Source organism: Rhinatrema bivittatum, chromosome 2, assembly GCF_901001135.1.
Source record: "Rhinatrema bivittatum chromosome 2, aRhiBiv1.1, whole genome shotgun sequence".
Taxonomy (NCBI): Eukaryota; Metazoa; Chordata; class Amphibia; order Gymnophiona; family Rhinatrematidae; genus Rhinatrema; species Rhinatrema bivittatum.
The window spans coordinates 380,832,475-380,846,175 of record NC_042616.1 but is presented as its reverse complement, the minus strand read 5'-3'; the positions used below and the strand labels follow the sequence as shown (position 1 = coordinate 380,846,175).

Here is a 13,701-nt window from a genome sequence, read left to right as displayed (position 1 = left end):
TTCCTGATTATCTAAGTTGGGGAAGAAGATTTGTTTTTTCCAACACCTGGGAGGAAGTGTTTTTCTGTCCCTCTTCCTGTCCATCAAGGAGAATGGCAAGGACTGCAGTCCACCAAGGATTCCTACCACCTGGGATCCCACCAGAAGATGAATCTACTAACTGTGAGTAAAAGATCCACAGTAAAGGGATGATACCCATCCAGCGTCTAACAAAGCCCTGAGGGATAGAGACATTGAATTCTGTACAAAGATAAGATTGTCTGCCATCGAGAGGGATTTTCCATCCAGTCAAGGGGCCTATGCCCAGAAGGAACACTGCACAATCTAATCCAGAAGTGTAGATGGATTCCTGGCTTAATAAAAACTAATGCACAGATAGAGGAGAAAGGAACTGTAATTGGAAAAAGTACAGCAGAGATGTTGTGTGATTTGCCATATTTAACTGTGCCATTCAACAAAACTGTACCAATAAAGATTTATTTTGGACACTGCCTACGTGGTCCAAGTGTGGTTTGTTTGGCACACAATGCACATCTTACAGTACAATGAGGGGAAAATCAGTTAAACACTTCAGCCACCGCATACTGGAACTGAAGAGGACTCCTTTGCACCCCTAGTCCAAAGGACCTACACCTTGGGATGGGAAGAGAAGAAAAAGCCAGCCAGAGTCCCTGCCCCAAAGAACTTATAAATAAGTTTATGTCCCTCTCTGTACCCAACTCGTACACTATGGAAAGGTTATACTAGCTTTTTATTATGTTCTATTCTTTTGATTTCCTATACATTATCACTTCATCAGTATAGACAAACACTCATAGAACATGACACCACAAAAAGACCATATGGCCTATCCACACCAATTACCCAGCTCTGTAGTCCCTATCACTCTTTCAGAGATCTCCTGTGTTTATCCTATATTTTCTTTAATTCAGATACTCTACTTGTCTCCACAACCTCAACTAAGAAACTATTCCATGTATCCATCACCCTCTCTGTAAAGAAATATTTGCTTAGTTTACTCCTGAGTCTACCCCTTTAACCCTCAACACATGATTCTTCCTTCCAGAGCCTCTTTTCCATTAAAGAGGACTGCCTCCTGTGAACTGATAGCTTGGAGGTATTTAAATTTCTCTATCATATCTCCCTTATCCCACCTTTCCTCTAGGTTGTACATGTTTAGATATTTAAGTCTGTCTCCATATTCTTTAGAATGAATACCGTTGACTATTTGAGTAGCCACATTCTGGACTGAATCTGGTTTATATTCTTTTGAAGTTGTGGTCTCCAGGATTGTATACAGTATTCCAAATGAGGTCTCACCAGGGATTTATACAGGGGCAATATCACTTCCTTTTTTCTGCTGACCATTCCTCCTGTATGCTGTCAAGCATCTTTCTAGCCTTTGCCATAGCTTATCTAATAACTAGAAGGGGGACAATAAGTAAATCTGCAGCTCTAACACTAAAAACTTTCAAAAGGGAAACTTTGATAAAATGAGGAAAATAGAAAAAACTGAAAGGTACAGCTGCAAAGGTTAAAAGTGTTCAACAGGCATGGACATTGTTTAAAAATACAATCCTAGAGGCGCAGTCCATATGTATTTCACAAATTAAGAAAGGTGGAAGGAAGGCAAAACGATTACCATCATGGTTAAAAGGTGAGGTGAAAGAGGCTGTTTTAGCCAAAAAAACATTCTTCAAAAATTGGAAGACGGATCCATCTAAAGAAAATAGAATAAAACATAAGCATTGTCAAGTTAAGTATAAAACATTGATAAGATAAGCGAAGAGAGAATTTGAGATGAATTTGGCCATAGAGGCAAAAACTCATAATAAAAACCTTTTAAAATATATCCGAAGCAAGAAACTTGTGAGGGAGTTGGTTGGACCATTAGATGACTGAGGAGTTAAAGGGGCATTGCAGAAAGACTAAATTAATTCTTTGCTTCCATGTTTACTAATGAGGATGTTGGGTTTCTAATGTTGGGTTACTAATGTTGGAGATGGTTTTCAGGGGTGATGAGTCAGACAAACTAAACGAAATCACTGTGAACCTGGAAAATGTAAAAGGCCAGATTGACAAACTAAAGAGTAGCAAATCACCTGGACCAGATGGTATGCATCCTAGGGTACTGAAGGAACTAAAAAATGAAATTTCTGATCTTTTAGTTAAAATTTGTAACCTATCATTAAAATCATCCATTGTACCTGAAAACTGGAGGGTGGCGAATATTACCCCAATATTTAAAAAAGGCTCCAGGAGCAATCCGGGTAATTATAGACCAGTGAGCCTGAATTCAATGCTGGGAAAAATAATGGAAACTATTCTCAAGATCAAAATCAAAGAGCATATAGAAAGATATGGTTTAATGGAACACAGTCAACATGGATTTACCAAAGGCAAGTCTTGCCTAACAAAACTGCTTCATTTTTTTGAAGGGATTAATAAACATGTGGATAAAGGTGAACCGGTAGATGTAATTTTGGATTTTCAGAAGGGGTTTGACAAAGTCCCTCATGAGAGGCTTCTAAGAAAACTAAAAGGTCATGGTATAGGAGGGGATGTCCTTTCGTGGATTACAAACTGGTTAAAAGACAGGAAACAGAGAGTAGGATTAAATGGTCAATTTTCTCAGTGGAAAAGGGTAAACAGTGGAGTGCCTCAGGGATCTGTACTTGGACCGGTGCTTTTCTCTCTCTCTCTCTCTCTGTATACATATATATATATATATATATATATATATATATAATATATAAATGATCTGGAAAGGAATATGACGAGCGAGGTTATCAAATTTGCGGATGATACAAAATTATTCAGATTAGTTAAATCACAAGCTGATTGTAATTTAACAATCAGGAGGATCTTGCATAATGTGGGCATGCAGGACCTCACTCGCTCGCAACCACCCCCTTACAATCCAATAATCACAGACACATTTCATTGTGGGTAAAACAAGGCCGCAGCTTTAATCATTCAGTGGTTCGAGCTTATATCCACACATTAACACAAACAACTAGGACTTTGGTATTGCCCACCCCCCACCAGACTATCCGCCACCTTCCGGCAGGATAGCCTAACCAGCCTCTCTGTTACACTCTTTGGCCCCAACACGCCAGGTTCCGACTCCCGCCACACTCTCCTGCAAGGAGCCAACCCAGGTGTACTCCCGCCTCCAACTTGCAAGGAGTCTGGCCAAGCGGCCCCCGCCTCATCCGGCAAGGAGCCACACCCTGACAACAGCCCTCAGTTGTCAACCACCGTCGGCTTTACCAAAATCCAAATAACTTGAACAACAAAATTGAACAGTTATGGCTCGGACCAACCGCCCCCGCTGCGACAAATCCCCCAAACAAAACCGCAATTCCCCAACAACAATCGCCTAGAACTAAGGGTGGGTGGGAGGGTCGCGCGAACCTTCTGACCCTCTCTCGCTCACCAGCTACCGACTGAAGCCCGCGTTACTAAAACTGCTTAACCAGCAGTTTGAATTTCTCCCCACCTATCCCAGCTCTCCACGCTTACTCCTTCTGCCCCCCCCCCCTTGCACCTAAAGCCAATCACTGCATTCCACGACTCTATGACACTCGCCTTCAGTCCCCCCCTCCCCCCCCTTCACGTACTTCACGTTGCAGCCCTACTTGTGTCCCCACGTTGTTTTCACCTCCGTCTATTCCACCTTCCCCCCCCCCCTCTCCAACCACACGCGCCTCGCCTCTGAAGTGGGCCTGCGCCCACATTACGCCGCCCGGCCGGACACGGGGTCCGGCTGGTCTTCCATAATGTGGGCATGCAGGACCTCACTCGCTCGCAACCACCCCCTTACAATCCAATAATCACAGACACATTTCATTGTGGGTAAAACAAGGCCGCAGCTTTAATCATTCAGTGGTCCGAGCTTATATCCACACATTAACACAAACAACTAGGACTTTGGTATTGCCCACCCCCCACCAGACTATCCGCCACCTTCCGGCAGGATAGCCTAACCAGCCTCTCTGTTACACTCTTTGGCCCCAACACGCCAGGTTCCGACTCCCGCCACACTCTCCTGCAAGGAGCCAACCCAGGTGTACTCCCGCCTCCAACTTGCAAGGAGTCTGGCCAAGCGGCCCCCGCCTCATCCGGCAAGGAGCCACACCCTGACAACAGCCCTCAGTTGTCAACCACCGTCGGCTTTACCAAAATCCAAATAACTTGAACAACAAAATTGAACAGTTATGGCTCGGACCAACCGCCACAGGCACAGGCATATAATGCCCTGTGACCCCCAAAGATGCGGCCTCGCTTTACAGAGGAAATAACTCCTCTAAGACCTCCTGAATGGAGTTCAGGAACAAGTCTAATCCTAGAAAAGACAGGTGAACCCCATCATCTCGGAACAAACCTGTTACCTTACCCCATGACCAGGCATACTTAATATGCCGACCACCCAAGCGCTCCAACCAAGTCCCGATTTGTTGGTTTGCCTTGGACCTACACCGTTTCCATCTGATGTTATCCAATTCAGCAGGCCTCACCACAATATCAGACCAGCATAAGATCGTCGTCGGCAGCAAAATAGATATAGTCATTAAGTCCTTACGGACATTGCTAATGAAGTGCTTGCCCGACATCTTACCCCAGTCGTTACCCCCCAAATGGACTACCAAGACCCGAGGAGCTGCCCGACGCTCCCGCTCCTTCCTAACATAAGGAACAAGTTCGTCCCACAGCATACCCCTCCGGCCAAGCCAGATAACCCGAACCCCCCTTCGTTGTAAGTCCAAGTGAGGGCCGTAAGGACGGCCGCAGGCGTGTCTGTGACCCCAGTAAGTAAACGAATGACCAATGATCCAAACTGTCATGGGCTCAGACGCAGCACCTGCAAAGAAACTAGAGTTAGCAAAGATCAATCATGCCCAGAATCTGGGCGAACATAACTCTTATAGGCCCCGGAACGCCACCGGCCTATCCTCTGTATGACCCCTCCAGGCACACCCGCCGTTGCCGCCGATGTAGCGGCCCCAATGCGGAACGAATGTGTTCCAAACCTGCGCCCCTCCAAACCGACAGCATACAATGCTGCGCGCAGTACCGTCTCAAATTGATACTTGGTTAATGGCCTCCGGTTCTCGTGCACTAGAAATTGCATTGCTACCTCCGGCCGCACCCTACAATACCCAGCTGCATTTCTAACCGGGCAGGACGTCAAACCTGGAACCCTGGATAACAACACGGAGGCTCCACGACCCCTCTGATCCGTCTTAGATCGCGGAATTACTATCAATACTGCTCTGTTCGTGACTACCACATTCCGCGCCAAAATCCCTGGGTAATCAGTACTGGAGGCTGATCGAGCCACCAACTCGCTAATCCTAAAGGCCCCGAAAAAAGCGAATACGAAAGCAACTCGAAACAATAGTGTCTCATAAGGGGAAAAGCACACTGCAGACAACGCCTCCCATAACAGCATCAAGATATCATGTGTAATGGGCAAACGCTGATCAATTCTGCTCTGCGTTGTCCGCGACCAACCCCTCAACAGACGCCGAACTATAAAACGACCCGAAGGAAAGCCCCAACCATGTGCCTTCATAAAAAAGGAAAACCCCGCCAGCTGGCGGCCTACTGCAGCCTGCGAACACCCACTCGCCCGAGCACGCTCAATGAAACGTACCAATGCCATATCCGAGATCGGACCCCCCGCCCAGCCCAAGGAACACAAAAACGCTGAGACTCGTCGGGCCCCCCCTACATAACCTGTCCACGTGGAGGGCGCTAATGAATCTCGCAGCATTTTCCAGGACTCTGGGAACCAAATTTCCAAAGGAAAGACGGCACCGGGGTTCCGCACGACTCCGCTTCTGGGGCGAGTTCTCGAAACAAGTCCCACTTGAAACGAGAAAGAGAGTCAGCCACACTGTTAGAAACTCCAGGCACGTGTCGAGCCCATACTGTTACATTTAAGGACATACAACGCAAAATCAGCTCGCGCAATAACTCTGACACTCTGATGCAACGCGCCGATCTCTTATTTATGACCTCAACCACCCCCTGATTATCGCTCCAAAATACCACTCTCTTTCCTGCCAACTGAGCGCCCCAAATATACACTGCCACTACAATTGGAAATAATTCCAAGAAAGCTATATTTTTTGTAACTCCAGACGTAATCCAGTCCTCCGGCCAACCTGCTGCGCACCAAGCCCCTCGAAAATAAGCCCCGAAACCTAACGAACCCGCTGCGTCGGTGAACAGCTCCAAATCATGATTTGACCGCGGATTAGATTGCCACAACGCCTCCCCATTAAAATCCTCCAAAAACCTATCCCAAAGTCTCAGATCTTCCCGCAAAAAACAAGAATTTCGCACACGATGATGCGGTTTTCTTAAACCGGACATAGCATGTGATAACCTGCGCAAAAACACTCTGCCCATAGGAATCACCCGACAGGCGAAATTTAGACTACCAACGAGTGACTGTAACTCTCGTAAAGACAACTTAGGCCGACCAACAGCCCCACGCACCATGTCCCTTAACAGCTGAACCTTATCCTCCGGTAACCGCGATACCATAGCCACCGAATCCAGCTCAATTCCCAAAAATACCAATGAAGTACTAGGTCCTTCTGTTTTACTGACCGAAAGAGGAATCCCGAAATCATTGGCCACCTCTTGAAAACAATTCATCAAACTGAGACAATCACCCGAACCAGCCCTTCCCACAAATAGAAAATCATCCAAATAATGTACCACGAGTCTCGATCCCGACCTCTTCTGTACCACCCAGTGCACAAATGTACTGAAGGCTTCAAAATAAGAGCATGCTATAGAACAACCCATAGGCATACACTTATCAAAGTAAAACTGCTGCTGAAAGCGGAACCCTAACAGGTGAAAACTATCAGGATGAACCGGCAACAAACGAAATGCCGCTTCTATGTCCGCTTTCGCCATTAAAGCCCCTGGGCCACACTGCCGAACTATTCGCACTGCGGAGTCAAAAGATGCGTATCGCACCGTGCATAATTCCCTCGGGATACCATCATTCACAGACCTCCCTTCGGGGAAAGACAAATTATGAATTAATCTAAACTTGCCCGGATCCTTTTTTGGAATCACAGCTAAAGGCGATAGGACCAAATCACGGAACGGAATCACATTAAAGGGACCTGCAATACGGCCCAGTCCTATTTCCCCCAGCAACTTTTCCCTTACCACCGCTATCATACGCCGAACCGACGGGCAATTGACCCCACCCCCAACTTCCCCCTGTCGAAAACCCTGATCTAACAACTCCGCCACCTTTATACGCGGGTACAGCCGTAACCATGGCAACATCGCGGTTAAACAGATAGGTGTATGTGCTCGCTCAAAGACCCGGTCTACTGGCACCTTTTGCAGGTTGTGCTGTGGCCGGTCCGTCCCCTTGACGCTTCGAACACTTGGACACTGGGTGACCGGCTCCACACACGGAACAAGCGTGCCGGAACTTACAGTCCGGGAAAATACACGTGGAGCGATTAAATCTCCAACACACATCACTGCGCCCCGCGCCCCCCTTTCCAACACTACTGCCGGGCACGTCCCTCCGAAAGGACCTCCCAGGCCCAGTACCAGCCACTAACCCCTGCCCCATACTACCTGAGGACGGTTTTGCAGCCATCTGCGTTAGCCAGAGTCCAACATCCTGAGTACCCCAGGAGATAAACTTATTTTCTTCCATACGATCCCGGAATCGCTCATCATAATTAAGCCAGGACCAACCTTCGTAAGTCTTACTGGCCGCTAGTATTGCATCTGCATAAGATAACAACGCCCCATACTGTGACGGATCTTTCTTCCCCACTACACTTGCTAGCCGCAGAAAAGCCCTTGTCCAATTATGAATATTTCGTGCCACCTTAATCGGGGCCCCTACAAATTGATCTCTCTTATTCCTCTTCTTCTTATCCTTACGCTTACCACGCCTGCCCTCCAGCAGCTGAAAAATATCAATGAACTGCCTACGCCTAATTCGTCTACGAATGGAACGCGGAACCTCCTCCCATAACTCCGTAAAAGCCACCAAAGCCGGGCACCACGTACTGTGGCCCCTCCGACTGCTCCCCCCTGAACCGCTGCTCCCGAATCCGAAGAGGTATCAGAAGATGACGAAGAGGACGACGACGACGAGGACGAATCCGATGAACTAGAGCGCCCCCTCTTTTCTTTTTCTTAGACTTCCCAGACTTTGAAGACCCCCGTTTCCTATCCACCCCCCCTTCCTTAACACTTGGTAACACTTCGCTGCCACCTGCGTCCTTGCCATCCTGCTTCCCCCCCTCCCTCTCTTCTGCCCCCCTCACCCATGCAGCTCCACCTCTGTCCTGTCTAGGGAAAATAATAAACTCACCAGTCTGTTCAGGCTCCACAGGCAGCACATCATCCATGTATAACTGCTCTCGCCGACCCCTGCCTGCCGTCACTGGCGCATCATTGCGCCAAGCCTCCCATTGAGATGGGCCAGGTATTTCACCATCATCCTCTGCCAAATTCCCCTGTGGAAAAACAGCAGGAGCAGGAGACGGAACAGGAGCCGGCGCAATATCCCAATTTCTCTCCACCTCCAACCCCCCAAACTCCCCAAAACTGCTCGTACATCCCCTGTCCACAGACCTCCCTCTACCAAGGTCATCTCTTCCCCTCTCGATTCTCCCCCCTCCATTCAAACGCCGGCGAGAACCCCCAGTCAATCTACGATTACCTCTTTGCCCCATGCAGTGCCTGCTTATCCCCCCCAACATCCCCCTTGCCAGTTCTGGAACCAATAACGTATTACTCACCCTCTCCTCTCTCACAGCCATGCCCCTCCCCAACATGCTACAGGCACCCCTTGCCCTGCGCTCCTCCGCTCCACTTAACCGCCCTACCATCGCTCCCTTACCCCCCCGACCACGAAACCTAGTTTTGTATAAAGCTCCCATAGACACAGCACTCTCACCAAATGAACCTTCATCAGGGCCAGTAAAGCACTCTGCAGCATCAGAAATCATTTCTGCAGCTAGAATGGGCTCACAGCTCTTAGAAGCTGCCTTTCCAGACTTCCCCTTAGCCCGGGGCCTCACAGCTCTACCGCCCCTCCCCCTCACCACACCCAGCTCTGCAGACCTCTCAATTAACAGCAACGGTCCCTCCCTTTCAATCTCCACACCTCCTCTATCCGCCCCCCGAGCTAACGATCGTGCTCCTCCCCGCTCTGCAACGCCAAAGTCGCTCACCCATTCTGGGATCAGCACACCGTCGCCTGCTGCCTCCTCCCCCGGCACCCATGCGGCTTCCTCTGACTCCAGAAACGCAGCCACACCACCATCGAGCTCCTCCTCCTCCCAATCGGGCCTCCTGCCATCCATGCTGCAGTCAGCACACGAGCCACTTGTAGTGTACAGCTGCAAAAAATGCCTGCGATCTCCGAACAGTCCCCAACGAACAATCACACAGAAACCAGCAACAAAAAAGGTATGTTAAGATCGCGCGAACCTTCTGACCCTCTCTCGCTCACCAGCTACCGACTGAAGCCCGCGTTACTAAAACTGCTTAACCAGCAGTTTGAATTTTCTCCCCACCTATCCCAGCTCTCCATGCTTACTCCTTCTGCCCCCCCCCTTGCACCTAAAGCCAATCACTGCATTCCACGACTCTATGACACTCGCCTTCAGTCCCCCCCTCCCCCCCCTTCACGTACTTCACGTTGCAGCCCTACTTGTGTCCCCACGTTGTTTTCACCTCCGTCTATTCCACCTTCCCCCCCCCCCCTCTCCAACCACACGCGCCTCGCCTCTGAAGTGGGCCTGCGCCCACATTACGCCGCCCGGCCGGACACGGGGTCCGGCTGGTCTTCCAAGACTGGAAGATTGGGCATCCAAATGACAGATGAAATTTGATGTGGACAAGTGCAAGGTGTTGCGTATAGGTAAAAATAAACCTTGCTGTATTTACACGATGTTAGGTTCCATATTAGGAGCTACCATCCAGGAAAAAGATCTAGGCATCATAGTGGATAATACTTTAAAATCATTGGCTCAGTGTGCTGCAGCAGTCAAAAAAGCAAGCAGAATGTTAGGAATTATTAGGAAGGGAATGGTTAATAAAATGGAAAATGTCATAATGCCTCTATATCGCTCAGTGGTGAGACCGGACCTTGAATTCTGTATATAATCCTGGTTGCCGCATTTCAAAATGATATAGTTGCGATGGAGAAGGTATAGAGAAGGGCAACCAAAATGATAAAGGGGATGGAACAGCTCCCCTATGAGGAAAGGCTGAAGAGGTTAGGGCTGTTCAGCTTGGAGAAGAAACGGCTGAGAGGGGATATGATAGAGGTCTTTAAGATCATGAGAGGTCTTGAATGAGTAGATGTCAAGTGGTTATTTACACTTTTGAATAATAGAAGGAATAGAAGCACATTTAAGACTAATCAGAGAAAATTCTTTTCCACTCAACGCACAATAAAGCTCTGGAATTTGTTGCCAGAGGATATGGTTAGTGCAGTTAGTGTAGCTGGGTTCAAAAAAGGTTTGGATAAGTTCTTGGAGGAAAGTGCATTAACTGCTATTAATCAAGTTTACTTAGGGAATAGCCACTGCTATTAATTGCATCAGTAGCATGGGATCTTCTTAGTGTTTGGGTAATTGCCAAGTTCTTGTGGCCTGGTTTGGCCTCTGTTGGAAAGAAGATGCTGGGCTTGATGGTCCCTTGGTCTGACCCAGCATCGCAATTTCTTTTGGGGCGGATTTTCAGAGCCCTGCTCGCCTAAATCCGCCCAAAACCGGGCGGATTTAGGCGAGCAGGGCCCTGCGCACCGATGAGCCTATTTTACATAGGCCTACCGGTGCGCGCAGAGCCCCGGGACTCGCGTAAGTCCCGGGGTTCTCCGAGGGGGGCGTGTTGGGGGCATGTCGGGGGGTGGGCCCGGTCGTCGCAGCGTTTAGGGGGCGTGTCAGCAGCGTTGTGGGGGCGGGTACGGGGGCGTGGCTACGGCCCAGGGTGGTCCGGGGGCGTGGCCGCGCCCTCCGTACCCGCCCCCAGGTCGCATCCCGGCGCGCAACAGGCCCGCTGGCGCGCGGGGATTTACTTCTCCCTCCGGGAGGCGTAAATCCCCGGAGAAAGGTAAGGGGGGGGTGTAGACAGGGCCGGGCGGGTGGGTTAGGTAGAGGAAGGGAGGGGAAGGTGAGGGGAGGGCGTTAGAGGATTCCCTCCGAGGCCGCTCCGATTTCAGAGCGGCCTCGGAGGGAATGGGGGTAGGCTGCGCGGCTCGGCGCGCGCCGGCTATACAAAATCTATAGCCTTGCGCGCGCCGATCCCGGATTTTAGCGGATACGCGCGGCTCCGCGCGTATCTACTAAAATCCAGCGTACTTTTGTTTGCGCCTGGAGCGCCAACAAAAGTACGCCTATTCGCGGTATTTGAAAATCTACCCCTATGTGCTTATGTTCTTTCATCCTCTTGTGCAAACAGATTTATTTTGCTCAGTCTCTCGCTCAAGTCATTCGTTGAAATTTTTTGGTATGTAGTTCCCTTTCTATTTTTTTCTCAGTTAAATTATTTTTGTTTTTAAACTTGATTTGCAAGTCTCAAAAGAAATCTGTTAGGTGATTTTTCTGTTTAGTTCAGAACTGAGTGTGACTTGGCTTCTATCCTCTTTGCTCTGCCAGTATAAAAGAGGTCTTCAGAGTGGGAGAGAAATATCCCTAACAGTATATCATGACTTGTATCTAAGGTGTTTAGGCCCTATTCATAATGTGCCAAATTGCGCTGCCTGTGCTCTCATTTTCCAAAAGGCCAGAACATGCAGGAGCTATTCATTTTGGGATTTTATGGAGTCACCTTAGACCTTTATTTATTTATGCATGCATGCTTTTTATATACCGTCGTTCTAACAGAAGATCACAACGGTTCACAAATTGCATTAGATTACATTGTATAATATTGCATTAACAGGTTCTTATTTAAAGTAATTGTATCTATTATAAAACTATTGAATAATTAAAACATTCAAAGTTAGCAATCTAATATTGATATTTACTGTTTCAGTTTTGCATAGTCTATTATTTGCTGTGCTGAGAAGAAGTAATATTTCTGGAATAATAATGTTCATTAAGTGGATTATTTGCTATTTCTTTACATAACTTCATAGGCTTTTCTGAAGAGCCAGGTTTTAAGTTCTTGTTTGAATTTCTTTTTTTCCGTTAACAGTCTTAGTGATTCGGGTACTTCGTTCCAAAGTTTGGGTCCTGATATTGTGAACATTCGTTCTCTTATTTGTGTTGTGTGCCCTGTCTGCGCCCGGCCCACGCATGGGCCTACTCACCTCACTAGCTCTTCTGCAGGTCACAGGTCGGGCTCCCCAGTGGCAGCCACGAGCTCCTCTAGGCCTCGGCGTCTTCAGTGGCGTTGACCACGCCCTTGAGCACACACGGACCGCCCAGCCTCTTGTAGGGCCAGGGGCGGGTTCTAGCTCCGCGGTGCGCCCTGATTGATGGGACGATATAAGGAAGTCCCTGCCTGCACTTTCTTGCCTTGGCAATCAGGTCGGCACTGTAAGTGTACTAGTATGCCTCAGCATTCACAGTCTTGTTCCAGTCTTGTTCCAGCCTTATTCCTGCGTCCTTCTGTCCGTCTTCCCAGGTAGTACCCTTTGGACTGTCTCTATGGTACTGACCTCGGCCTGTTCCTTGACCTTCCTGTCTGCTGCCTGCATCTTGACCTCTGCCTGCCTTGTGACCTCGTCTGACCTCCGGATCCTGATCTCTGCCTTGTTGACTACTCCTCGGACTGATCCTCTGATTCTGACCTCGGCTGCCATTGACCACGTCTTCTGATTCTGGCTCTGTCTCTTGCCTTGTCACCGCCTACGCTGTTTGGGCCTTTCTTGCCTCTCCAGGCCAACAGCGTGAAGTCTGACCGTGCTCCCTTGCTGATCGTGGGCACGCCTCTCTATTACCTCTCCGGGAGACCATGCAAGGCCCACCTAAGCCCAAGCGGCCCGGGTCCTATGGGCTCAACCCGGGGGGACCTCGGGCTTCCAGTGGTGAAGCTCATCCTAGCCTCTGTCTCCTCCTATGCTCCGCCCCCTGGGGGCAGGTGCTTCCTGGTCCCTACCAGGGAGCTGTTCTCCACTGCTCCAGGACAAGGGTCCACCTCCAAGCACAACAATTTGGGTTAGATCAGTGTTCAGAATTGAAGGAACTGTAAGAAGATTTTTGTTTTCAGATCTGAGATCTCTTTGCAGGTTGTAGCTTTTTATTGTTATTCCTGGAGGAGGTGGATCATAGTTGTTTATAATATTAAAGATGAGGGATAATACTTTGTAATGGATTCTGAAGTTTATTGGAAGCCAGTGAAGGTTGATTAGAGAAGGGATAATATGATCAAATTTTCTAGTTCCTGTAAGGAGTCTTGATGAAGCATTTTGGAGACGTTGTAGTGGTTTAATAGTGCTTGCGGGAAGGCCCAACAGAACTGAGTTGCAATAGTCCAGGTTCGAAAATATTAAAGTTTGTAGGACTGTGCAGAAGTCTTGAAAGGTAAGAAATGGTTTTAGACGGTGTAAGATTCTGAGTTTACAATACCCAGATTTCATTATTTTACTTATATGTTTTTTCAGGTTGATGTTTTCATCTATCTATATTCCAAGGTCACAGACTTCATCTGAGGATGTAATGTTAGCATTCCAAGGTT

General features: G+C 48.4%; 2 protein-coding genes across 2 annotated transcripts in view; one reads left to right on the top strand and one right to left on the bottom strand.

Annotated features, from left to right (window-relative positions):
• The window catches only part of GABBR2 (gamma-aminobutyric acid type B receptor subunit 2), a 2,655,237-nt gene that overhangs the window by 467,695 nt on the left and 2,173,841 nt on the right, over nucleotides 1-13,701 (top strand).
• LOC115084739 lies at nucleotides 3,708-8,605 on the bottom strand. The gene is made up of 2 exons (XM_029589990.1): nucleotides 8,378-8,605; nucleotides 3,708-4,864 (listed from the first exon to the last, which is right to left on the bottom strand). Exons 1-2 carry the CDS (start codon nucleotides 8,412-8,414, stop codon nucleotides 4,290-4,292), a joined length of 612 nt encoding a protein of 203 aa, XP_029445850.1. The 5' UTR covers nucleotides 8,415-8,605; the 3' UTR covers nucleotides 3,708-4,289.